Raw genomic sequence first — 25,360 nt, 5'->3', positions numbered from 1 at the left:
CTGAGCTAACACTCCGTAAATGACTAAAACTTCGTCGAATGCCACTTTTGACTCGAGAGAAGTGCTACTGGGTGCTGGGAGTCCCTTCTACGTAGTCTGAGAGAGGTTTGAGAACTTTCATTTTTGGCCAAAAATCGCCAATTTCATAAGGGCCTTATGATTTTGTCCGATTTTGATATTGGATAAGGAAAGATTTTTGATAAAAAACTTCAATTAACAGCATTTTAATGTTGCAACATGACAAACAACATACGTACATAAAATTCAATTGTCCTTCTGTATTACTGATTTTATATACCTCAGATTTGAAACTCAAATGTGAGATATTCATGAGACCATTGGAGCAGAAACACTACAAACCTGTTATATGCATAGCCATGGATTTACTCATGAGGGGTTAAACAAAAGCAAACAGGTTGTCGAAAATGCAACAAATCAACGTTACAAAATAAAAACCATTGGCTACATATCTTGCCTATCTGTTGTTCCACACTGGTCAACATGCTACTACAATGTACTGTGGACATTCATCAGGATATGATTTGACATCTCAATTGATCTCTGCCTTCATAACAGCTGACAGAAGTAATAATTTCAACATCTCAAGGAATATATTTCGAATATGACATAAACATGACCACTTGTGTATATATTACCACCAGAGCCAGAGACATGCATCTCTTGGAATTACAAAACAATGGAAGGTTAATGAGTACAGGACAAGGATGAAAGAGTAATGGAGGGTAAAGGTTACAATCTAAATCATCTCTGCAAATTCAAGAATGAAGGGTTTCACATGAAATGTCGAAATATGACAAAACAATGATACATTTATCATCAAATAATGATAGGTGTTAGGCCCATATACCTTTTTAAAGAAACAATGATACATGATTAATAATATCATGATGGTTTAATGACTAAATGATAAGACACTGAAGACCTACAGCAAAGGTTGTCAATAGGCTGCCCATTGGATCCAGCCCACACATGAAATACCAGCATGTATGGCCTCTTAATCCTCTCTTCACATGAAATATGGTAGACATAAGATTACATATTTATGATCAAAGTACTGATTGAATTATGATTAATTAATGATATAAAGCAGTGAAGAACTACAAATAAACATTGTGAGAGAAAAAACTTTAAAATACGTAATTCCAAGAGAGGAAGAGGTTATCTCATTTTAGTCTTTCTTAACAACACCTTTACTACAGCTAATATCAGCATACATTACTCTCTAACCATGTTGATTCCTGTACCATTCCTTGATCACATAGTTGAAGTTAACACATATCACACTCTAATGCTGTAGGTTGCAGTATCCTTTGATATTAAACAGCTGATGACAGCATACATTACTCTCTAATCATGTTGATTCCTGTACCATTCCTTGATCACATAGTTGAAGTTAACACATATTACACTCTTATGCTGTAGGTTGCAGTATCCTTTGATATTTAACAGCTGATGTCAGCATACATTACTCTCTAACCATGTTGATTCCTGTACCATTCCTTGATCACGTAGTTGAAGTTAACACATATCACACTCTAATGCTGTAGGTTGCTGTATCCTTTGATATTTAACAGCTGATGTCAGCATACATTACTCTCTAACCATGTTGATTCCTGTACCATCCCTTGATCACATAGTTGAAGTTAACACATATCACACTATAATGCTGTAGGTTGCTGTATCCTTTGATATTAAACAGCTGATGTCAGCATACATTACTCTCTAACCATGTTGATTCCTGTACCATCCCTTGATCACATAGTTGAAGTTAACACATATCACACTCTAATGCTGTAGGTTGCAGTATCCTTTGATATTTAACAGCTGATGACAGCATACATTACTCTCTAATCATGTTGATTCCTGTACCATTCCTTGATCACATAGTTGAAGTTAACACATATCACACTCTAATGCTGTAGGTTGCAGTATCCTTTGATATTTAACAGCTGATGTCAGCATACATTACTCTCTAACCATGTTGATTCCTGTACCGTCCCTTGATCACATAGTTGAAATTAACACATATCACACTCTAATGCTGTAGGTTGCAGTATCCTTTGATATTTAACAGCTGATGACAGCATACATTACTCTCTAATCATGTTGATTCCTGTACCATTCCTTGATCACATAGTTGAAGTTAACACATATCACACTATAATGCTGTAGGTTGCTGTATCCTTTGATATTTAACAGCTGATGTCAGCATACATTACTCTCTAACCATGTTGATTCCTGTATAATTCCTTGATCACATAGTTGAAGTTAACACATATCACACTCTAATGCTGTAGGTTGCTGTATCCTTTGATATTTAACAGCTGATGTCAGCATACATTACTCTCTAACCATGTTGATTCCTGTACCATCCCTTGATCACATAGTTGAAGTTAACACATATCACACTATAATGCTTTAGGTTACAGTATCCTTTGATATTAAACAGCTGATGTCAGCATACATTACTCTCTAACCATGTTCATTCCTGTACCATTCCTTGATCACATAGTTGAAGTTAACACATATTACACTCTTATGCTGTAGGTTGCAGTATCCTTTGATATTTAACAGCTGATGTCAGCATACATTACTCTCTAACCATGTTGATTCCTGTATTATTCCTTGATCACATAGTTGAAGTTAAGACATATCACACTCTAATGCTGTAGGTTGCAGTATCCTTTGATATTTAACAGCTGATGTCAGCATACATTACTCTCTAACCATGTTGATTCCTGTATTATTCCTTTATCATACAGTTGAACTCAACAATAACATTACACTTCATGAAACAATAAAAGTAACTTGTTGTAGTAGTTTATGGTAATATAAATATATATGTATGTAATGGAATTGCTTAACACATTTAGTTCAAACATGAAAGCATGATGCTTTGAAGCAGAGGCCTCAATCTTGTCCAAGTTATCCGATTTTGAACAGTACCTATAGCTCTCCACTTACTCTACTGACATAATCTGAATGGTGTTTCCATAGAGATGATTCAAAACCTGAGTTGAAATAATTCCAACTACCATAATCCAAATAATTGAGTTTTACATAAGGTGTCATAGAGAGAAAGATGTGACTTCTAGAAATGATTGGTATTATCCATATGACTAGATACACGACATGTACATGTTACTATATTAAATACCAATGTACAGCCTAGTGATTATCTAACACAATAAACATAATTGAGTTTTACATAAGGTGTCATAGAGAGAAAGATGTGACTTCTAGAAATGATTGGTATTATCCATATGACTAGATACACGACATGTACATGTTACTATATTAAATACCAATGTACAGCCTGGTGATTATCTACACAATAAACATAATTGAGTTTTACATAAGGTGTCATAGAGAGAAAGATGTGACTTCTAGAAATGATTGGTATTATCCATATGACTAGATACACGACATGTACATGTTACTATATTAAATACCAATGTACAGCCTAGTGATTATCTAGAACAATAAACATAATTGAGTTTTACATAAGGTGTCATAGAGAGAAAGATGTGACTTCTAGAAATGATTGGTATTATCCATATGACTAGATACACGACATGTACATGTTACTATATTAAATACCAATGTACAGCCTGGTGATTATCTACACAATAAACATAATTGAGTTTTACATAAGGTGTCATAGAGAGAAAGATGTGACTTCTAGAAATGATTGGTATTATCCATATGACTAGATACACGACATGTACATGTTACTATATTAAATACCAATGTACAGCCTAGTGATTATCTAGAACAATAAACATAATTGAGTTTTACATAAGGTGTCATAGAGAGAAAGATGTGACTTCTAGAAATGATTGGTATTATCCATATGACTAGATACACGACATGTACATGTTACTATATTAAATACCAATGTACAGCCTAGTGATTATCTACACAATAAACATAATTGAGTTTTACATAAGGTGTCATAGAGAGAAAGATGTGACTTCTAGAAATGATTGGTATTATCCATATGACTAGATACACGACATGTACATGTTACTATATTAAATACCAATGTACAGCCTAGTGATTATCTACACAATAAACATAATTGAGTTTTACATAAGGTGTCATAGAGAGAAAGATGTGACTTCTAGAAATGATTGGTATTATCCATATGACTAGATACACGACATGTACATGTTACTATATTAAATACCAATGTACAGCCTGGTGATTATCTAGCACAATAAACATAATTGAGTTTTACATAAGGTGTCATAGAGAGAAAGATGTGACTTCTAGAAATGATTGGTATTATCCATATGACTAGATACACGACATGTACATGTTACTATATTAAATACCAATGTACAGCCTAGTGATTATCTAGAACAATAAACATAATTGAGTTTTACATAAGGTGTCATAGAGAGAAAGATGTGACTTCTAGAAATGATTGGTATTATCCATATGACTAGATACACGACATGTACATGTTACTATATTAAATACCAATGTACAGCCTAGTGATTATCTAGAACAATAAACCACCACAGAGCATGCACATCATTCAATATCTTAGAAATGTTTAGTAAGTTTTCATGGTCACCAAGGTTATCAAGGTCAAAGATGGTTTCCAGGGTTACCAAGGTCAAAGATGGTTTCCAGGGTTACCAGATCACTGATGGAGAACTAGGTCAGGGTTCAGTACTTTAATAACACCACCTACCAAATGTATACTGCCAGTGACCAGAACCTGGATGTGGTCAGCTGCTATAGCTGCCTCAGCGGGTGTTGAATATTCCCTGCTAGGGGAGCTGAGATGAGGGTCCTTAGCACACGCTGCCCACTGCAGAGCATCTGTAATGGATGGTACAGCCACAGTCTGGGCTGGAATATCACTGAACAGGGATGGCACAGCGGCTGAAGATGCAAAAGAGGGTTTGCCTTGCAAGTTATCCTCGTTATGGTGATTGTTGCTGTTAATGTTATCCCCACTATGGTGATTGTTGCTGTTAACATTACAATACTCTCCTGTTGCAACTGCATCATGCCCAGCAACATGAGGAAGGTTACTTTGGACCTGGGATCTGACCATTGTCTCAAAATCTTGCTTTAACAACTGCACACGTGCCAAAGCAGATTTGTTTGTGGAGTGTTTATAAGTCAAATCTAGAAGAACAAACATGAAAGACAATGGCTGACTGCTTTAGCTGCATAAAATTAAGACCATTAGCAACACCGGTCATTAGGCAGTGCATCTATAAAACTTTTTACCATATTTGGAGATAATACTTTTCCAATAAATGAGACTAATCAATGACTAGAAATGCAAAACTGTTTTTTCTTTAGGAATCTAATATTATGCTAACGAGGCCTCCACAATCTGTACTGTTTCCCTTACAAGAAAAGACTGTTGAATTCAATGACATAACACCTACCATGTTGCCCTTCAGTTGGCTTTTGAAAACAGTGTGTAACAGATAAAGATCTTATTTAAAGTAGTACAGTTGTTTGTATTAACTCAGTTCTCTTCTTGCTAATTATGGAAGCTTTTCAGTCACTTATATACCATGAGAGGAACTTGTTTCAAAGATATTAGGCAAATCTTTGCTTTGAACTGAAATTGTCATGATATTATACCCATTTTTTGTTGCTTAAACGTAACCAAAATTAAATAATATCCAGTAAGAGAAAAAACAGCTTACCTGTTACTGACAAATCCATCCATTGCTCAAAATGTATAACAATTGAGCACAGTACCATAACCAGACAATTACATCTGGGGAGGGGGGGGAGGTGTTAGAGTTTGGGTAGGGGATATATTGTTCACACTACAAAAGCTTATTTATTTCTTTATAATTGGATGATTAATTTTGTCAGCCAATCAACGAACCACTCAGACATTCCCTCATTGATAGGAAATATAATCATACACTCTGATAACTGATAACCCTTAACATCAACTTTGAAATCAACCAACCACTCGGACATTCCCTTATTGATAGGAAATACTATCAATCACTCTGATAACTGATAACCCTTGACATCAACCAACCACTCAGACATTCCCTTATTAATAGGAAATATTATCAATCACTCTGATAACTGATAACCCTTAACATCAACCAACCACTAAGACATTCCCTTATTAATAGGAAATATTATCAATCACTCTGATAACTGATAACCCTTAACATCGACCAACCACTCAGACATTCCCTTATTAATAGGAAATGTAATCATACACTCTGATAACTGATAACCCTTAACATCAAACAACCACTCAGACATTCCCTTATTGATAGGACATATTATCAATCACTCTGATAACTGATAATCCTTAACATCAACCAACCACTCAGACATTCCCTTATTAATAGGAAATGTAATCATACACTCTGATAACTGATAACCCTTAACATCAACCAACCACTCAGACATTCCCTTATTAATAGGAAATATTATCAATCACTCTGATAACTGATAACCCTTAACATCAACCAACCACTCAGACATTCCCTTATTAATAGGAAATATTATCAATCACTCTGATAACTGATAACCCTTGACATCAACCAACCACTCAGACATTCCCTTATTAATAGGAAATATTATCAATCACTCTGATAACTGATAACCCTTGACATCAACCAACCACTCAGACATTCCCTTATTGATAGGAAATATTATCAATCACTCTGATAACTGATAACCCTTGACATCAACCAACCACTCAGACATTCCCTTATTAATAGGAAATATTATCAATCACTCTGATAACTGATAACCCTTGACATCAACCAACCACTCAGACATTCCCTTATTAATAGGAAATATTATCAATCACTCTGATAACTGATAACCCTTGACATCAACCAACCACTCAGACATTCCCTTATTGATAGGAAATATTATCAATCACTCTGATAACTGATAACCCTTGACATCAACCAACCACTCAGACATTCCCTTATTGATAGGAAATATTATCAATCACTCTGATAACTGATAACCCTTGACATCAACCAACCACTCAGACATTCCCTTATTAATAGGAAATATTATCAATCACTCTGATAACTGATAACCCTTGACATCAACCAACCACTCAGACATTCCCTTATTAATAGGAAATATTATCAATCAACTCTGATAACTGATAACCCTTGACATCAACCAACCACTCAGACATTCCCTTATTAATAGGAAATGTAATCATACACTCTGATAACTGATAACCCTTGACATCAACCAACCACTCAGACATTCCCTTATTAATAGGAAATATTATCAATCACTCTGATAACTGATAACCCTTGACATCAACCAACCACTCAGATATTCCCTTATTAATAGGAAATGTAATCATACACTCTGATAACTGATAACCCTTAACATCAACTTTGACATCAACCAACCACTCAGACATTCCCTTATTGATAGGAAAATATTATCAATCACTCCGATAACTGATAACCCTTGACATCAACCACATTAATAGGAAATGTAATCATACACTCTGATAACTCAACCACTCAGATATACCCTTATTGATAGGAATATCATCATACACTCTGATAACCTTTAACATCAACCAACCAATATTACAAATATACATCCAGATCCGTTTAAACCCTTGGAGAAGAAGCATTTTAAAGAATTACTTGGTTTGACCTGCCTTGACCACATGACTTTCAATTTACATTTTGTTTTTACACATGAATTAAGTCATTAACATGGCATCAATTGGACAACTTTCTTCACGATTCAGCAAATGGATTGCTTGCTAATAACCTTTGACTGATGCTGACACTATTGCTGTCCAATAATCTAAATCGCCGATGCTAATTAATCTAACACAAGCTTTAGTACTCATTCTGAGGGTTCCTCATAAGGGATATGAGATTCATCCCAACTTTCTCTTGAATATCAATTAAACAAAGTTTACAGACTAGAGTTTAATGACATTAAATGCCCTTTTGGCCTCCACCACAAACATTAAGGTATTTCCTTAATATGGAGCATCCACATACTAATGAGATTCACTCAAGATCCCATTTGAATTATCATGTTTATAAGGTTTTAAATGTTTGTCTCTGCTGATCTCAGATGAAGTTTGACCTCCATATAAACAATAGAAAACTTGAAAGCAATATTGTGTATCCACATAATATGAGATCTATCCAAGATTCCCTTCTTGAGCTAACATATGTACACGTTTATTAAATGTTTGCTTCTGGAGTTCAAATGATCTTTGACCTCCAATGAAGTTCATCTACGCATTATGGAGCATCCATGCACTAAATATGAGATTCATACAAATCTCTATTCCTGAGCCATGGTGTTCACTTCTCATAGTATTGCCCCTGCTGGCCTCAAATGATGTTTGATCGTTACCACCTTAACTTCACCCATAAAGTTTACATACAAATGTACTGTACAACATAGGTCATTTTTCATTGGAATGAATGTTCCCTGCCACTCATTAGAGCAATAAACCATGTCCCAATATTCACACTCCTTACCATGTGATTCCTTGTGAACTGTTCAGGCAAGTTTATACATCTTTCACTTCCTGATCCATGACTGGGTGATACCCATTTAACCATGCATCAAGTAGCCACTCCAAGTTTCCTCCCATACTTATTGTGATGAACACAATAACAAGGGATACCCTGGCTACTTTAATTACATAAGTTTGAAACCTATCTTCACCCTCTGCTCACCCTTCCCCCCCTCCTGACCTTTCTTAATTACGGCACAGACATTGAGAACTTAGAAACATTACCTGGAGAGTTTTTGCCATCGTGTTCACTGACTACATTAGGACAGAAAACCACACCATCAAATTTGCATTCCTAAATGGGATAAAACAAAGAGACATTTACATTACAAGGTAGGCATGTTAATAACATAATGAAGCCATTTGATTTTTTTAAACAATTCCTTGTTTTTCTGGATTAGAGTGGGAGGGGTGGGGCCAGGGTCTTAGCTAGCGATGCGTCTCGCCGTCTTTGAGACGGCTAGATCGAAATGAAAGACGGCCGAATTTGAGTGGGACGGCTTTTGAGACGCCAATAAATGGCTCTGTCCAGCCTCCCAATCTAACGTAACTATTAGTTATTTGCATGTACTGCGCACGTTAAAATGATGACACAACACTGTGAAATAAATCACTGAAAAAAACCTGACAGTCGATCCTTTTGTTATAACAGCTTGGAATACAGCCTAGTCAACAACCATCTAGCTAGCTAAAAAGAAATCGTTTGGTCGCGTGATCATTTTCGCACACCCGTGTATTTGTATTTTTTTCCCTCCTAGCTAGGTGTTGTGTATCACGGTATGGTGGAAAGAGTGAACTAATATTGACAGGTCCTGCGATGTTTCCCCTAGGCAGTGGGGAAAAGTTTTGCGTCGTAGTAACCATGCAGTCTGTCTAATTACAAAATGGCGCGAAATTTCCGATTAATTTTTATTATTGTGATATTGCGCGAGTTCGAGAAACCATTTGTCAAGGCAATACACGTATGCAACACAAGCGAACCTGCTTCGCAGTTAGTATGAATATCAACCCTTTTTTATTACGGTCGCATTGGCGACGACCATTCTCGGCTGGCGATGAGAATTTCCGGGAAAATTAACCCTAGTCTCCTGACCTATAATACTGTGGCGATCAGTTTTTGCAACTGAAAATTTCACCAATGCTTTACAAAAATAACGAAGGTACCCGCCCGACGCGGTACTGCCCGGTTCCTAATTTATTACCCGAATCCTACGTTAAGTGTGATTTTTTTCTTGCAAACCGATGGTTAGGCAGATTTCCCATTGACTTAGTGTGGTGTTAGGATACCATGTGCTAGTGGTCGAAGATAACAGCAATAACGAAAGTATTCTATGGATATCTTATTAACTGCGTCACAATTTCAGCTAATAAACAGACGGCTAGGCTAGATTACCCCCATTGACTGAGTGTGATGTTAGGCAACCATGTGGTCGAACGTAACAGCAACAATGAAAGTATTCCATGAATATCTTATAACTGCGTCACAATTTCAGCGAATGAACAGATGGTTAGGCTTAGCTAGATTTCCATTGACTTAGTGTGGTGTTAGGCTACCATGTGGAAGAATTTATTAATTATTTAATCGTTTATTTCATAGAAGGAAAGGCTGACAAGGAAGTTTACGAAATGTTTATGGGTTTTAGACGGGATAACTAAAAAACAATCATCGCAAGTAGCTTATTACTAATCGTTTATTCCAATGCGATCAAATTGCGCGAATCGCGCAATCTAGTGGCTAATGCGAACCCTGGGCCTGCATATTAGATAGTTGTACTAGTAGTAATAACTGTTTAAGAGCTAAATTGAATACTTATGGGGTCTGATCCAATAGACATGGAAAGCAAGCATAATCAGCGGCGGCAGTGTGATGTTAGTAGTAATGTTAATTATATGAATTAACGAGTTAATGAAAGAAACAAAAGCAAATAGAAATTATTGAGGAAGGTTTTATACCTTATCATACACCTACGTATTTGAACATGAAAACTTAAAGTAAGATATTTTTCACCGTACCCAATTTGTTAGAAAATAATATATATTAGCCTATGTCATTATTTTAAAATCAAAATGTACTACTAGCCACTGCCATCAGTAACTATATATGAAGGAATGAGCTTTTTGCGCGGATTTCCTTGCTTTCTTTTCTACCTCCGTTATTTACACTTCTCAATTTCCGTGAATTTCTAACAACAGCGTTACTGTATCATTTGATCCGGCATTCGCATGTTTTTCATTACCGAATCGATGCATATCCAACCTGCAGAGGGACAAAAAAATATTATCCTTACACACTGTAGCATACGCAAACTGGAGCTTATATCGCAAATTTTTCTCTGGATTTTCAAAACGTTCCCAACATAATTGCAACGATATTTTCATAAATTTCCCATGATTTTCAATATTTTAGTATTGATAGGGACAATTGAGGAGAAGTGTAATGCTGTAGCTGCTGACTATTATTCCAGATTAAAACAGACCATATTGTGTACATTTCATGAACAGTACCAATTCAAGTATGGGTCGCCATGATTGGTGTGAAACTTTGCTTTTGAGTGTTTTAATCAATTTAAAAATCTTTATAAAATAGGCACCAAAATGTTGTCTTTAAACCTCGAATTTCTCAGAGCCTCTGGGGGCTTCGACCCCTGTATCACAACCGGGGCGTAGCCCATGGACCCTACCACAGACCCCACCTATAACTGTGTCGCGCTGCAAGCTGACTGACGCCCTCGGCGTTAGTATATAGTATCACCCACAAAATTCTGTGATTTTTTTTTACCCCATGCTCATCCCTGCATAAGGATGACATTAACAGAAAAGTGGCATATACTCTACAAGATACACAGTAGGCTATTTTATAGTACATAACATAAATAATTCCACAAAATATTGTTTGAACTTTTTGGTGCTCAAATTCTTTGTAATATATCAATTACTATAAGCTGTTTTCATGGTGCACTTTTGCACCTAGTGTTTTATAGCATTTTTTATGTTTGAATGCCCAAAAAAATCATGATGGCTTAGGTTTTTTCACAGCTTTCTAAGCATACTTTTTACCCCAATTGTGGCAAATAAACCATTGATAGGGGCTGGGCTTCCAGGGTCCCTAAGGCGGGCCCCTGGACCCCACCCGTTATAGGCTTCGCGCTCGCGCCTTCGGCCCCAGATGGTTAGTCTCCTGAGCACTCAGTAACAGATGAGACACCCTATTTGAAATTTCTGGCTAAGACCCTGGGTGGGGCGTGGTGGTGAAGTTGGAATTGAGGGAATGATTGGGAGGAGTAGGGCGTGGTGGTGAAGTTGGAATTGAGGGAATGATTGGGAGGAGTAGGGCGTGGTGGTGAAGTTGGAATTGAGGGAATGATAGGGTTGGGGTTGGCAGCATCTTCCATACTCTGGCAGAACTTACCTGGTTATTATTGTAAATTGACAGAAAGCTAGACATCAGTACATCTTCTATGGAAAGTATGTACAATCTAGGCTACGTGTATATTAACAATATTTCTTGTGTGCTTATTCATTGTCTGACTAGTAACATGTATACCATAGGCTTGCAGTCAAGGGTAAATACAGCCTAACACTGAAGGTGAGGCAGTTGATCAAGAAGCCGCAAAAAATGTGATAATCTCCCAACAGATGTTGGGTAGAAGGGATATACTTAAGGCCATTTGTGGGCCTTTAGGACTGAGATTGGTATAATAACCAAGGTGGGCAGTTGAGGATCATCGAGAAACATGTATCATCATAAGGTTATGCAGTGATGCTTAGATACATGTGCATATATACCAGGGCCCTTTTTACTAAGTTGCATCTAAAATGTCTTTATTTTGAGATCTCATGCACATGTAGCAGAAGATAGGACTTTACATTAATACTTTATTAGCTCTGCTTTATTGATTGTTTTACACAGGTTATTGAAGATATAAAGCATGCTAGGGCATTCTGATGGTAGTCATAGTCTATATGTAAATCAATTGTTAGTTTTGTGTTATCATTATTTGTTTTATGTGCCAAAAAGGGACCTACCGATAGGGAGGGGGAGGATGGCATATGAGCTGAGTGGGTGGACTGTGTAGGGGACTGTGCCTCAAGTTAACACAATTGGGCACTCATAAAGGGCTAACAGTGAACTGATAGGCCTATATAAAACATGTAATAAATGTATTCATGAACCATTATTTCACATTGAACTGTTACACTGCTCATGCAGGTTAAATCTTAGGAGCTCTCTATGTTTATTGTTATTCCAACCAAGCTTGTGAAACCCAAAACAAACGCACGGCCATCCCATCCGCGATCTTGCATATATATGAGATGAGCAGTTAAATAATCTTTGTGTTCTTTTGAACGCAATTCCTACAATTCAATGCAATGCCTAGAATCTTGAGGTTGCACACTACTGACTAATGAAATCAAAAGAAATGATATTAACATTTCGCTAAAAACTGAAATATAGCGCATACTGTCCAGGAGTTCACATTATCTTTGGCCTACTTTCGTTTAGGAAGTGGAAATCTCAGGTGGCAGCTGCCGGCTTATGTTGAGACTGCTTCACGGCTAAAATAAGTAAGTCAGTGTATAAAATGGTAATGCAAGGAGAAGACTGAACCTGACCATGTGAAATGTCAACAGGGAACCAACCAAATCCCATACTACTGCCTCTGCACATAAAGCATATCTAAGAACCCATTAAAGTAGCCCACCCTCCTAACTGGTAAAATAAGTAAATCAGTGTATAAAATGGTAATGCAAGGAGAAGACTCACCCTGACCATGTGAAATGTCAACAGGGAACCAACCCCATCCCAAACTACTGCCTCTGCACATAAAGCATATCTAAGAACCCATTAAAGTAGCCCACCCTCCTAACTGGTAAAATAAGTAAATCAGTGTATAAAATGGTAATGCAAGGAGAAGACTCACCCTGACCATGTGAAATGTCAACAGGGAACCAACCCCATCCCATACTACTGCCTCTGCACATAAAGCATGTTTAAGAATCCATTAAAGTAGCCCACCCTCCTAACTGGTAAAATAAGTAAGTCAGTGTATAAAATGGTAATGCAAGGAGAAGACTCACCCTGACCATGTGAAATGTCAACAGGGAACCAACCCCATCCCAAACTACTGCCTCTGCACATAAAGCATATCTAAGAACCCATTAAAGTAGCCCACCCTCCTAACTGGTAAAATAAGTAAATCAGTGTATAAAATGGTAATGCAAGGAGAAGACTCACCCTGACCATGTGAAATGTCAACAGGGAACCAACCCCATCCCATACTACTGCCTCTGCACATAAAGCATGTCTAAGAATCCATTAAAGTAGCCCACCCTCCTAACTGGTAATATAAGTAAATCAGTGTATAAAATGGTAATGCAAGGAGAAGACTGAACCTGACCATGTGAAATGTCAACAGGGAACAAACCCCATCCCATACTACTGCCTCTGCACATAAAGCATGTCTAAGAATCCATTAAAGTAGCCCACCCTCCTAACTGGTAATATAAGTAAATCAGTGTATAAAATGGTAATGCAAGGAGAAGACTGAACCTGACCATGTGAAATGTCAACAGGGAACCAACCCCATCCCATACTACTGCCTCTGCACATAAAGCATGTCTAAGAATCCATTAAAGTAGCCCACCCTCCTAACTGGTAATATAAGTAAATCAGTGTATAAAATGGTAATGCAAGGAGAAGACTGAACCTGACCATGTGAAATGTCAACAGGGAACCAACCCCATCCCAAACTACTGCCTCTGCACATAAAGCATATCTAAGAACCCATTAAAGTAGCCCACCCTCCTAACTGGTAAAATAAGTAAATCAGTGTATAAAATGGTAATGCAAGGAGAAGACTCACCCTGACCATGTGAAATGTCAACAGGGAACCAACCCCATCCCATACTACTGCCTCTGCACATAAAGCATGTCTAAGAATCCATTAAAGTAGCCCACCCTCCTAACTGGTAAAATAAGTAAGTCAGTGTATAAAATGGTAATGCAAGGAGAAGACTCACCCTGACCATGTCAAATGTCAACAGGGAACCAACCCCATCCCAAACTACTGCCTCTGCACATAAAGCATATCTAAGAATCCATTAAAGTAGCCCACCCTCCTAACTGGTAAAATAAGTAAATCAGTGTATAAAATGGTAATGCAAGGAGAAGACTCACCCTGACCATGTGAAATGTCAACAGGGAACCAACCCCATCCCAAACTACTGCCTCTGCACATAAAGCATATCTAAGAATCCATTAAAGTAGCCCACCCTCCTAACTGGTAATATAAGTAAATCAGTGTATAAAATGGTAATGCAAGGAGAAGACTGAACCTGACCATGTGAAATGTCAACAGGGAACCAACCAAATCCCATACTACTGCCTCTGCACAAAAAGCATGTCTAAGAATCCATTAAAGTAGCCCACCCTCCTAACTGGTAAAATAAGTAAATCAGGGTATAAACTGGTAATGCAAGGAGAAGACTGAACCTGACCATGTAAAATGTCAACAGGGAACCAACCCCATCCCATACTACTGCCTCTGCACAAAAAGCATGTCTAAGAATCCATTAAAGTAGCCCACCCTCCTAACTGGTAAAATAAGTAGGTCAGTGTATAAAATGGTAAAGCAAGGAGAAGACTCACCCTGACCATGTGAAATGTCAACAGGGAACCAACCCCATCCCATACTACTGCCTCTGCACATTAAGTCAGTGACATTTTGTTCATTTTGGGGAATGTTGTTTTTGCATTCCAGGAATGCGTGGTGTTGTAGTAGTCAGTTACATTTTGGTCCTTTTGTATATTGATGCATTTAATCCTAACCATGATGCTACTTCTTAACCAGATTACTTCTGTAGCATGCTTCTCCGAAATATTGAAGTCAATTTCTTTATGGGAATCATCATGGAGCGCCATTTAAGTAACCAATTCATGTTCCATTGTGCTTCAGCATTGCAGAAGTGGAGTCAGTGTTGGGATACTGTGTAAGGGTTTAGAGAAGTGAAGTCAGTGTTGGGATACTGTGTGAGGGTTGTAGAGAAGTGAAGTCAGTGTTGGGATACCGTGTGAGGGTTGTAGAGAAGTGAAGTCAGTGTTGGGATACCGTGTGAGGGTTGTAGAGAAGTGAAGTCAGTGTTGGGATACCGTGTGAGGGTTGTAGAGAAGTGGAGTCAGTGTTGGGATACCGTGTGAGGGTTGTAGAGAAGTGAAGTCAGTGTTGGGATACAGTGTGAGGGTTGTAGAGAAGTGAAGTCAGTGTTGGGATACAGTGTGAGGGTTGTAGAGAAGTGAAGTCAGTGTTGGGATACTGTGTGAGGGTTGTAGAGAAGTGAAGTCAGTGTTGGGATACTGTGTGAGGGTTGTAGAGAAGTGAAGTCAGTGTTGGGATACTGTGTGAGGGTTGTAGAGAAGTGAAGTCAGTGTTGGGATACTGTGTGAGGGTTGTAAAGAAGTGAAGTCAGTGTTGGGATACTGTGTGAGGGTTGTAGAGAAGTGAAGTCAGTGTTGGGATACTGTGTGAGGGTTGTAGAGAAGTGGAGTCAGTGTTGGGATACTGTGTGAGGGTTGTAAAGAAGTGAAGTCAGTGTTGGGATACTGTGTGAGGGTTGTAGAGAAGTGAAGTCAGTGTTGGGATACCGTGTGAGGGTTGTAGAGAAATGCAATCAAATTAAAAGGAATTATAAAATGGACTTTGTATGCTAAAAGTAGATAATACAGCACTTATGAAGACACCCTTCAATCAGTAATGTTATTAGTGAAAAAAATATTGCGTCCCAGGGACGCAAGCCCCCGGAAATGTTTGCGTCCCGTAAAAAAAGCTTGCGTCCCAATCGAAAACCAATTACGTTTATTGTATGACCTACTGTTACTAATACTAGTGTATTATCACAGCCTATACTTTGTGAAAGTTATACACAATATAGGGCAGAAATGCTCAGTGCCTTAACTTCGCTATTTTTCAGGGGCGGCCGGGGCGCCCCTCCTTTTGACCACCCTGCCATTTCAACACATTTTTACCCCCATCCCCCCTCCTTCATCCGTCCTTCTACTTCCCTACTTGCCAACTCCGGAGTAGATCCGTGCTTAGACCTTGCAGCGATTCCAACAAACAACTCTTCAAAATTCCCGGTACCTACTGTACGATGTGCATATCTCTCGCTAAATTCTAGTTCACTGTACTACTGCATGTACATGCCTGTTCGAGCTTCATTTTCAACTACACATGCGCAAATCCTTAAAATCTGATCCAACATTTATACTGGCTCTTTGCAAGCAATCATCTATATGAAACTTACAGTAGGTCTATGTGAATAGTTTTTTACGAAATGTAGATTTAACAAAAAATCAGTTCAATGTTCTAAAGTACAGTAATTTACACACGAATGTTGCGCCAAAATAACATTTACTGAAGCATGTGGTTAATTGGACCGCGAAAAATTTTGGCAGCAAAAACTACTGATGGTAAGAATGCACATTTTACATTAGCAACTATTAATACAGAGAGAAGAAACATACTGTGAGCTGAAATATCCTGTTCAGGATCAGAGATGTTAGCTTCCCACAAAATTCATAGATTGTCTCCACTCATTAACATTTTCTGATCAAAACAATGATTCAAATATTACGAAGCCTCTTCGTTGTCAAAAGGTATACGTACTGTATGTGACAAGGCCTAACATTACGATATTGGAGTGCACACACATGATAGCCTGTACCGCAAAAACTTCACTATCTCTATACAGGGGAAAGTAAGTTGCAAGTAATTGTTGTTAAACAACATACTCCGTGTTCACTGAGCACTACAGGTGCAAGAATTTTCACAGACAATGAATGGGGACTTATAACCAATCAAATCACTTGAAATTTGGAAATGCATCATTGTCTATTTTTAGTATGAAAATCTCCGTAATGGGGTGTTGTTAACCCTGTACCTTGCGGTTGATTGTTATGATATATTTATTTTCAAACAAATTCAATGATCTGTTGGAGTAGGAGAACTTTTGCTTCTTGTAAGAAGAAGTTGTGGTTTTTGAAAAGAAATAATGTTCATTCCAAAATGTGTTTTGACAGTTCTGTTATGTTTTCCGTTGACCTAGTTGTGAGTGTGTTTACTTGGGGTTTGTTTCTCAAAAAAAAGTTTGCGTCCACGGGACGCAAGCAATTTGAAGATTTTGCGTCCCTGGCCAAAACATTGCGTCCCGGACGCAGAATCCTGCGTTCGTAACAATGCTGCTTCAATGAACTGTCAAAACATATCTTGCTTAAAAAGTAGGCCTTTGGAATATTGTCAAATCAAAACATTCATGATGCAATATCATCAGTTGCAAAATCTTAATTTCTCCTCATAATTTGGTTCAGTCAAGGGTAGTCAGATGATTTGCCAGTTTTCTGAAGACCACTCCTAACTTTTAGTACCCGATGCAATAAATCACATGCATCCTCTTTTGTAAGTGGAAGGCAAGTGTCACAACAAAATAAATTGAATATCTGCTTCGATCTCAATTTTATTTTTGCAATTTTTTTTTCAAATAAACTGGTTCTGTCAACTCTACTAATGTCAAGATGTCTAATATGGCCAAGTCAAGTCACAATTCAAGAAAAGTTATACGCTTGAGTCAAGAAGACTGCCACGCAGTAACTCTGTCAACAATCTGTGTGCTCAAGATATGAGATAATCCAAACTGTCTCACCATTAATGGCTTCAATAAGGCTATAGAATCCCTCTTGCCAGTAGAATTAAACACTAGTATTTTAGCTACATTATCTCCAACATTCTGTTAACAATCAGTGTGCTCAAGATATGAGATAATCCAAACTGTCTCACCATTAATGGCTTCAATAAGGCTATAGAATCCCTCTTGCCAGTAGAATTAAACACTAGTATTTTAGCTACATTGTCTCCGAGATTCTGTCTCTCCTTGAATGTTTCATCTAGAAACCATCTTCTGCAAGCTTCAATGCTACGTATTGTATGGGCACCATCAATGTAATAAGTGACTCGACCATGGGTAAAGGATTGGTTCCTGCCAGCCCAGTAACATTCACGAAGACCTTAACAGAGATGAAAAAGAATTTAATCAAACAAAGCTGAAGTGTCTTTACATATACAGCTTGACTTGTTACATTAGGAAAGAGAAATCATGTCATGAGTTTTACCTTTGGTTGAAATAAAGTGTTGCAATGTTACAGTTCAATAGAGACACTCAACATCGTGGAATGTTCCTAATAAAGGCCACCTACTTACCAGATAGGTCATACTTGGAACAGAGACTATCTTAAATAAATTGCACATCTTGTTGTTATATGTACATCTACATATAGTATAATGCCTCCAAGATACTCTACCTGTTATAAAGCTTTCTGGTAACACAATTGGTTGGGCTAACAATATTCCAAGATCATCAGCAACTCTTTCATCTGCAGACGTCTCATCCAGTTTTACCCGCTTGGCAGTTTGTGGTTTGATGTCAGGAACAACTATATAAATATCAAAAGATCAAACCACATTGAAGTTGGAAATGTTGCCAAACCAACTTACAACATTTATGTACACTGCTGTTGCTGTGTTTATTTGCTACAAAAACGTGCTAACCAAATACTGCACCTGTGCTTTATGTATTTCCAGACAGGTATCCCAACTGCAGGTGCCGCGCAGAATTGACTGCCCTGGGAATCTAGGTCATGTCATGGTTCTGCTCACAGGCCAGACACCTGTTACTGTAATTTGCATTCCATTCTGAGCCAGCAAAAGAAACCTAAAAACAGAGAGTTGTTACTACCCTGAAAACGTGCCACAATATATTAATCCATTTTGTAAGAGGATAAGGGATTAGTGGGTGGCCCAAGCATAGGCGTAGGAAGGGGGGGGCTGAGGGGGCTGCTTCCCCCAACCAAATATTTTTATGAAAATACGGGCAATAGCTGAGAATTTTGCGGGCACCTACTGAAAGAAAAATAATTTGCAATGTGTTTTTCAATGGTTACACTTATATTATTAATATCATAATTATTGTAACGGCTTCCCCAATAACTAACATATTGAACGAACGTGTAGCGCGCAAAAAATGTTGTTTATATTTTTCGGGCAAGCCGTTACAGAAAGAAATGAAAGACAGTTTTAAGGAACATTGTTATTTCTTTATTTTCTTAATGACCAGTTATCACAAACACTATAACACTATGAAACTCACGTTTACTTTGATAGTTCTTTAATATGAAATAAAGTTCTCTTGTTGTCTAAAACATGAATCAATGACTATAGAGCTCTGGGAACTAACCCAATTTTGGGGAAAACTCGTCAGTTTTGGCCTATCATGAAGAAAACTATGAATATTCACTCATAATTACTCATACATGATAAATAAAGGAAACACAAATATCTGAGAGATTTATCTTAACCAACCCCCCCCCTGTCCCCCTCAACCATCCGTATTTAAAGTTATTTCTTTGTTTTCTTCATGACCAGTTATCACAATAAGAATGATCACTCATACATTGATAGTTCATTACTATGAAAGGAAGTTCTGTTGTGGTTTAAATTATGAATCAAATGCCTATAACACATAACACTATACCCCCCCGCCCCCCTTACCATCAGTAATTAACGTATTTACACCTGCTTTGCACAGACGGTGTGCCTTAAATATCTATTTCTTAAATCTATTGTGGCACCCAACATCTTCCACTCACTCACTTCTGCCTGTGGAGCAGGACATGAGAAAACATCAACCTCCTTATCTCACACAGCCTGTTAATATCAAGCTGACCTGCTTGTTTCCCTTAGTGGAAGTATTTCCATTAACCCTTTCATGGATTGAAAAGAAATGCGAAATAAGCTTTTAAGCCATTATCACCCTATCCTGGTCGCATTTTATCATCATTTTCTCAAGCTGAACATATTGGGTGATGTGAACGTCTGAGGGGCTAGATAATAATTGTGAAATAGAATTATCTTTTTCTGACGGTGTAGGATCAACTTCTGAAGGGTGCTCTACAGAAGTCGCGTGCTCTGAGAGTCATTCCCTCAATACCTTTATATTACTTTCCTGCTTCTTCAGTTGGTCCTGTTGCTGCTGAAGCAGAAGTTCTAACTTCCCATGTGAACATAAAATTTGTCTTCAAGCCTTTCAAATAGGGCGTTGCAAATCGCTTAGCACGTAAGAGGTGGAGTGTCCTTGAGCCATTCTTCCAGAAACTTTGGTGGAGTTCCCGCAGATGACATGTTTTCCACCACATCAAGTAATGCCATCATGCCTTTGCCAGCACAGTGCAGAGCCATTGGTTCGGTCTGTGTGTGGTTGTCTCCAGGTGTGGCTTGGCCAGCAGTTTGGAGCCATTGGTTCAGTACCTGTGTGGTTGTCTCCAGGTGTGGCTTGGCCAGCAGTTTGGAGCCATTGGTTCAGTACCTGGGTGGTTGTCTCCAGGTGTGGCTTGGCCAGCACAGTCCGGTTACCATTGGTTCAGTACCTGTGTGGTTGTCTCCAGGTGTGGCTTGACCAGCACAGTGTGGAGCCATTGGTTCAGTACCTGGGTGGTTGTCTCTAGGTGTGGCTTGACCAGCACAGTCCAGTTACCATTGGTTCAGTAACTGTGTGGTCATCTCCAGGTGTGGCTTGGCCAGCACAGTCAGGAGCCATGGGTTCAGTACCTGTGTGGTTGTCTCTAGGTGTGGCTTGACCAGCACAGTCCGGTTACCATTGGTTCACTACCTGTGTGGTTGTCTCCAGGTGCAGCCTCCCCTATTACTATTCTGGAAGCGATCTGTGAACAAGTTATAAATGAAAAATATAAATATATTAAATATTTCCAAAATCAGCATGTAAAGTTATTCAACTTTCGGGAATCGTTTTAGTTCTGCTAGCTGTACAGTTATATGGTTCCCTAATTGGAGTTACTACTTCAAGTAAGGTGTTTTGTAGTATCATTTCACCAGAAGTCCTCAACTGAGCATGATGCAGCAACTCATTAGCCACACTACAGCAAGTCGAATTTCAAGCGACACGCACGACAAAGTCAATGAGACTTTAGTGTGTGATTTCTCCAGCATGGTGAAGCGCAATTGATTAAAAATTTTTCAAAAAAAGTTTGATCAGAAGGATTCCTTTGCATCTATATTATATGACAGTCATTGAAATTTTGTTAAGGTTGATATCAGATTAAAAAAATTAAATATATTTACTCCTTACTGATAACTGGAAATGTTTTTAAACCAGTAGTAAAAACTGGCGCCAAGCGATTTTAATTTTCGGGCAAATGACTACTATTATTCTCTTCTGTACAGTAATGTGGATACTCTACTGCGCAAACACATTGCTACCTGGTCCCCGTTTTAGGCATTTCCTTTGTTTGACCGATTTAAGTTTATATACGATCCCCAACATCACTCTGTTTTCACACTCACTTGAAGTTGTGAAGAACTGAAGTTGTGTGTAACTTATCCACCAAACCTACGAACACGGGCTAAATCCAAAAGAACAAACAATACCCTAAAATCAATAAAGTCACAGTCAATTTACAGTTTCAACCGTAAATTTACACAGTGCCAATAAATGTGAGGCTGAAAAGCTTTCATGTATGTAGAAAGAAAGATTGAGTATAAGTATGATAATTACCTTCTTTTTTACGAACGTTGTTTTCGTTTTCTTTGGTGGTCTCGGTGTTGTGTGGTGTTGTTGCCTGTGTTTGTTTCCATGTTGTACCTGGGATGGGGTAGTCTGGTTTTCAATACCTGCCAATGGTGCTGTTGGTGCTGTACTTGTGGCCCTCGGAGAACCCTGAACATCGGGTCCAGCTGTCTTTTGTGTGCCAACAGTCTCTTGTAAGGGTGGTCTTGGTGGCTACAGCATCTGGATGGCAGCAATTTGAAGAGGCATTGAAACGTCCTTGGGAGATTCCCTCAGCCACTCATACTTTAATTTTCTTTTGAAATCTTGCATCTGCATTTATGAAGACAAACATCGACATTATGTTGTGACCAATATCACTCTTTAAGCACTTTTCCTTTTCAGGATCGGTCGGCAGCGCACCAATCTGACGCTAAAGGGATATTATATTAGCCTATATGTTGTAAACTCTCTTAGCCCTCATTAATAAAATCAATTAACTTTCAAGATCAATCCCACATTTGCGGAAGACTTTGCTACTTTTCAACAAAACTTAACTGAGAACTCCACCTCAGCCCCTCCTCCCCCCCCCCCCCCCACGATGAATTGGTCACTTGAAGGCAATATGTCACCGCGTATATTCCAAACTAGTACGTAAATTTAGCCTTAAACTAATATTTTACAAATTAATGATACTCTCCTAGACAATGATCGAACAGTTCATTTGATGTGTCTAAGGGTGTAAAAGATTCACACTGATTTCATACAATACAGCAGTGCTCAGACAACATGTAACCATGTTAGATTTATGAAAATGGCGTTGAGATACTGTACCGTACACCGATATGAGAGTAAAACCATCTACCTTACAAAACTCTTCTTGGCCTATCTATACTGTGTGTAAGTAACGTTACAATTCTCGAACTGATATAGGAAAATCTCAGGGTGGTACCACCCTGGAACAAATCACATGATCTTCCATGCATAGTACGCTTGTCCATTGACAGGATTGCTCCAGGTTTATTTAACTCAATGCTCCTAAGCCTGTGATTGCTTAGCAGTATGTCAGTATTCTTATAAAATATCTAAATAAATCACTTAACTTACCACAGATCCAAATGGATCGTTCTCCTCGATCACAACATTTTCACCAGATGTTCCATCTGCTTCCCTAATGGTCACATCTTCTCCTTTTTGATACAATGCTGAGATTAATCTCCAAGCTTAATTTGACACTTCCTTTTTGTAATGGATTTCTTACAAAGGATTCCTTTAACCAGTCCGAAGTGTCATAATTTTTCCATTTGAAAAGTTCTCCCTCTTTTACATCTGTGACTTTGCATGTAAGCCATATATCGCAAGCTGGGTCTAGTGCTTCTACAGTTGATTTCAGTGCAAATTAACATTTTCCATCTTTCTTCTGTGAATACTAAATGCAGTCTGTACACCTAACAACCAAATTCAGTGATAACTAATGAGGTTCTGTATATTGTTAAATGGCCAAAATATACTTTCAGTGATTTCTCACCGTAATAAACCATTGTTTCATAAAACAGTCATTGTTATGCAATCTGTTCTCCCAGCCTTAATCGATGGACTTAAAGAATCAATAGAATGGTTGAAAGATACTGTAGCATAACGAATGGATACTTGAAAAGTCAGTTAATGGAGTTTACAACATATTTTGACAAACAAAATACATCTGAGCAGAAAGAAATGTCAGCTCCCCATTACTTTAACTACGTGTCGTAACCATGCGGGGAAGATTGTGAGAGGGGAGGGGAAGAAGGGTGAGGGCAAGTAAATCAGATCTTTATCACAAGAGACTATCTCTTCTCTCATATGTGCACTCCTCCCCCACCCCCACTCGTTTCCCATCATCCTTTATCTCAAACTTCCCGCATGTACGCTTTCATCTTTATTTGTTTCATATTCCCCACACCGCATATAATTCCATAGTAATTTACTAAAGTAGGTAAACGGGTGCTACACACCATGGTCACACCTTGTATCTGCTCTGGCCTAAGCAATCTCACAGGAACCTTATAAAGTGTGTTATCTTGCTCCTTGCAGGAACAAGCTTTGCCCTGCAAGTACAAGTATGTGTCCGGCCCGGGAAGTGAGATTTGACGTCCCTGGGGTTTGTTTCTCAAAATGTTCTATTTTTCGAATTACATTTTACTATTGGCCGAACAAAAAAAAAACCTTACATAAGCATAAAACATAGAAAGGAGAATAATTGGACCCTTGAATCGTGAGAAAAGAACACTTCATCAGGTTAAAATGTTTGTAATATCTGTGTGTTACAAGAACTTCTTGATGCTTCCGACATTTTTAACAGTGTTACATTTCGTGGCGCCTTTATACACTCTCAAAAAAGTTAATCCTAAATTAATTTACAATTGTTACTTATAACCTTGAAGATAACTTGCATAGTTTCATAAACTCCTACTACATTGAGACAAGGCTAAAGGATTACTTTATCTACAGTGATTCTCTCACCAGCTTACAATAGTCTGATCAGCCAAGAGACCATTAGGAAGGAACATACCTTGGAAACATTCTGCTTTTATATTCTCAAGAAAACTAGCACAAAGGTGAATGGCTAGTGACGCGTTGACACGTTGATGTTCGCCAGCCAATCCAAGCTGAATGGAATGTTCTCCAAAATGATTCTTTTCCAATGAAACTGCACAACGGAGTGGAGCCTAAAGCAAAGACAAAAAGCATCTCCAGTTATAGCACCACATTATCATCACATTGCCATCTCCAGTTATAGCACCACATTATCATCACATTGCCATCCCCAGTTATAGCACCACATTATCATCACATTGCCATCACCAGTTATAGTATCACATTATCATCACATGGCCATCCCCAGTTATAGCACCACATTATCATCACATTGCCATCTCCAGTTATAGCACCACATTATCATCACATTGCCATCTCCAGTTATAGCACCACATTATCATCACATTGCCATCTCCAGTTATAGCACCACATTATCATCACATTGCCATCCCCAGTTATAGCACCACATTATCATCACATTGCCATCTCCAGTTATAGCACCACATTATCATCACATTGCCATCTCCAGTTATAGCACCACATTATCATCACATTGCCATTTCCAGTTATAGCACCACATTATCATCACATTGCCATCCCCAGTTATAGCACCAC

General features: G+C 38.2%; 1 protein-coding gene and 1 long non-coding RNA gene across 4 annotated transcripts in view; both read right to left on the bottom strand.

Annotated features, from left to right (window-relative positions):
- Positions 1–258: 258 nt before the first annotated feature.
- Positions 259–25,360, bottom strand: part of LOC139963533 (folylpolyglutamate synthase, mitochondrial-like) — a 50,982-nt gene continuing 25,880 nt past the window's right edge. For 2 of the 3 annotated variants that reach the window (XM_071964378.1, XM_071964376.1), the window contains 5 exons: positions 24,720–24,876; positions 18,912–19,043; positions 18,391–18,617; positions 8,786–8,855; positions 259–5,166 (listed from right to left, as the gene is read on the bottom strand). In XM_071964378.1, coding sequence (XP_071820479.1) covers positions 4,673–5,166; positions 8,786–8,855; positions 18,391–18,617; positions 18,912–19,043; positions 24,720–24,876 — 1,080 coding nt within the window. In that variant the 3' untranslated portion in view covers positions 259–4,672. The remainder of the gene's footprint in view (positions 5,167–8,785; positions 8,856–18,390; positions 18,618–18,911; positions 19,044–24,719; positions 24,877–25,360) is intronic. The other variant, XM_071964377.1, reaches the window with a different exon arrangement.
- Positions 20,899–22,703, bottom strand: LOC139963534 (uncharacterized). The gene is made up of 3 exons (XR_011791593.1): positions 22,178–22,703; positions 20,972–21,326; positions 20,899–20,913 (listed from the first exon to the last, which is right to left on the bottom strand). It is a non-coding gene; the product is annotated as an uncharacterized lncRNA (long non-coding RNA).

The sequence above is a fragment of the Apostichopus japonicus genome, chromosome 22 (genome assembly GCF_037975245.1).
Source record: "Apostichopus japonicus isolate 1M-3 chromosome 22, ASM3797524v1, whole genome shotgun sequence".
Classification (NCBI taxonomy): domain Eukaryota; kingdom Metazoa; phylum Echinodermata; class Holothuroidea; order Aspidochirotida; family Stichopodidae; genus Apostichopus; species Apostichopus japonicus.
The sequence above is the reverse complement of the archived record's forward strand: the minus strand, read 5'-3'. Positions and strand labels throughout refer to the sequence as shown.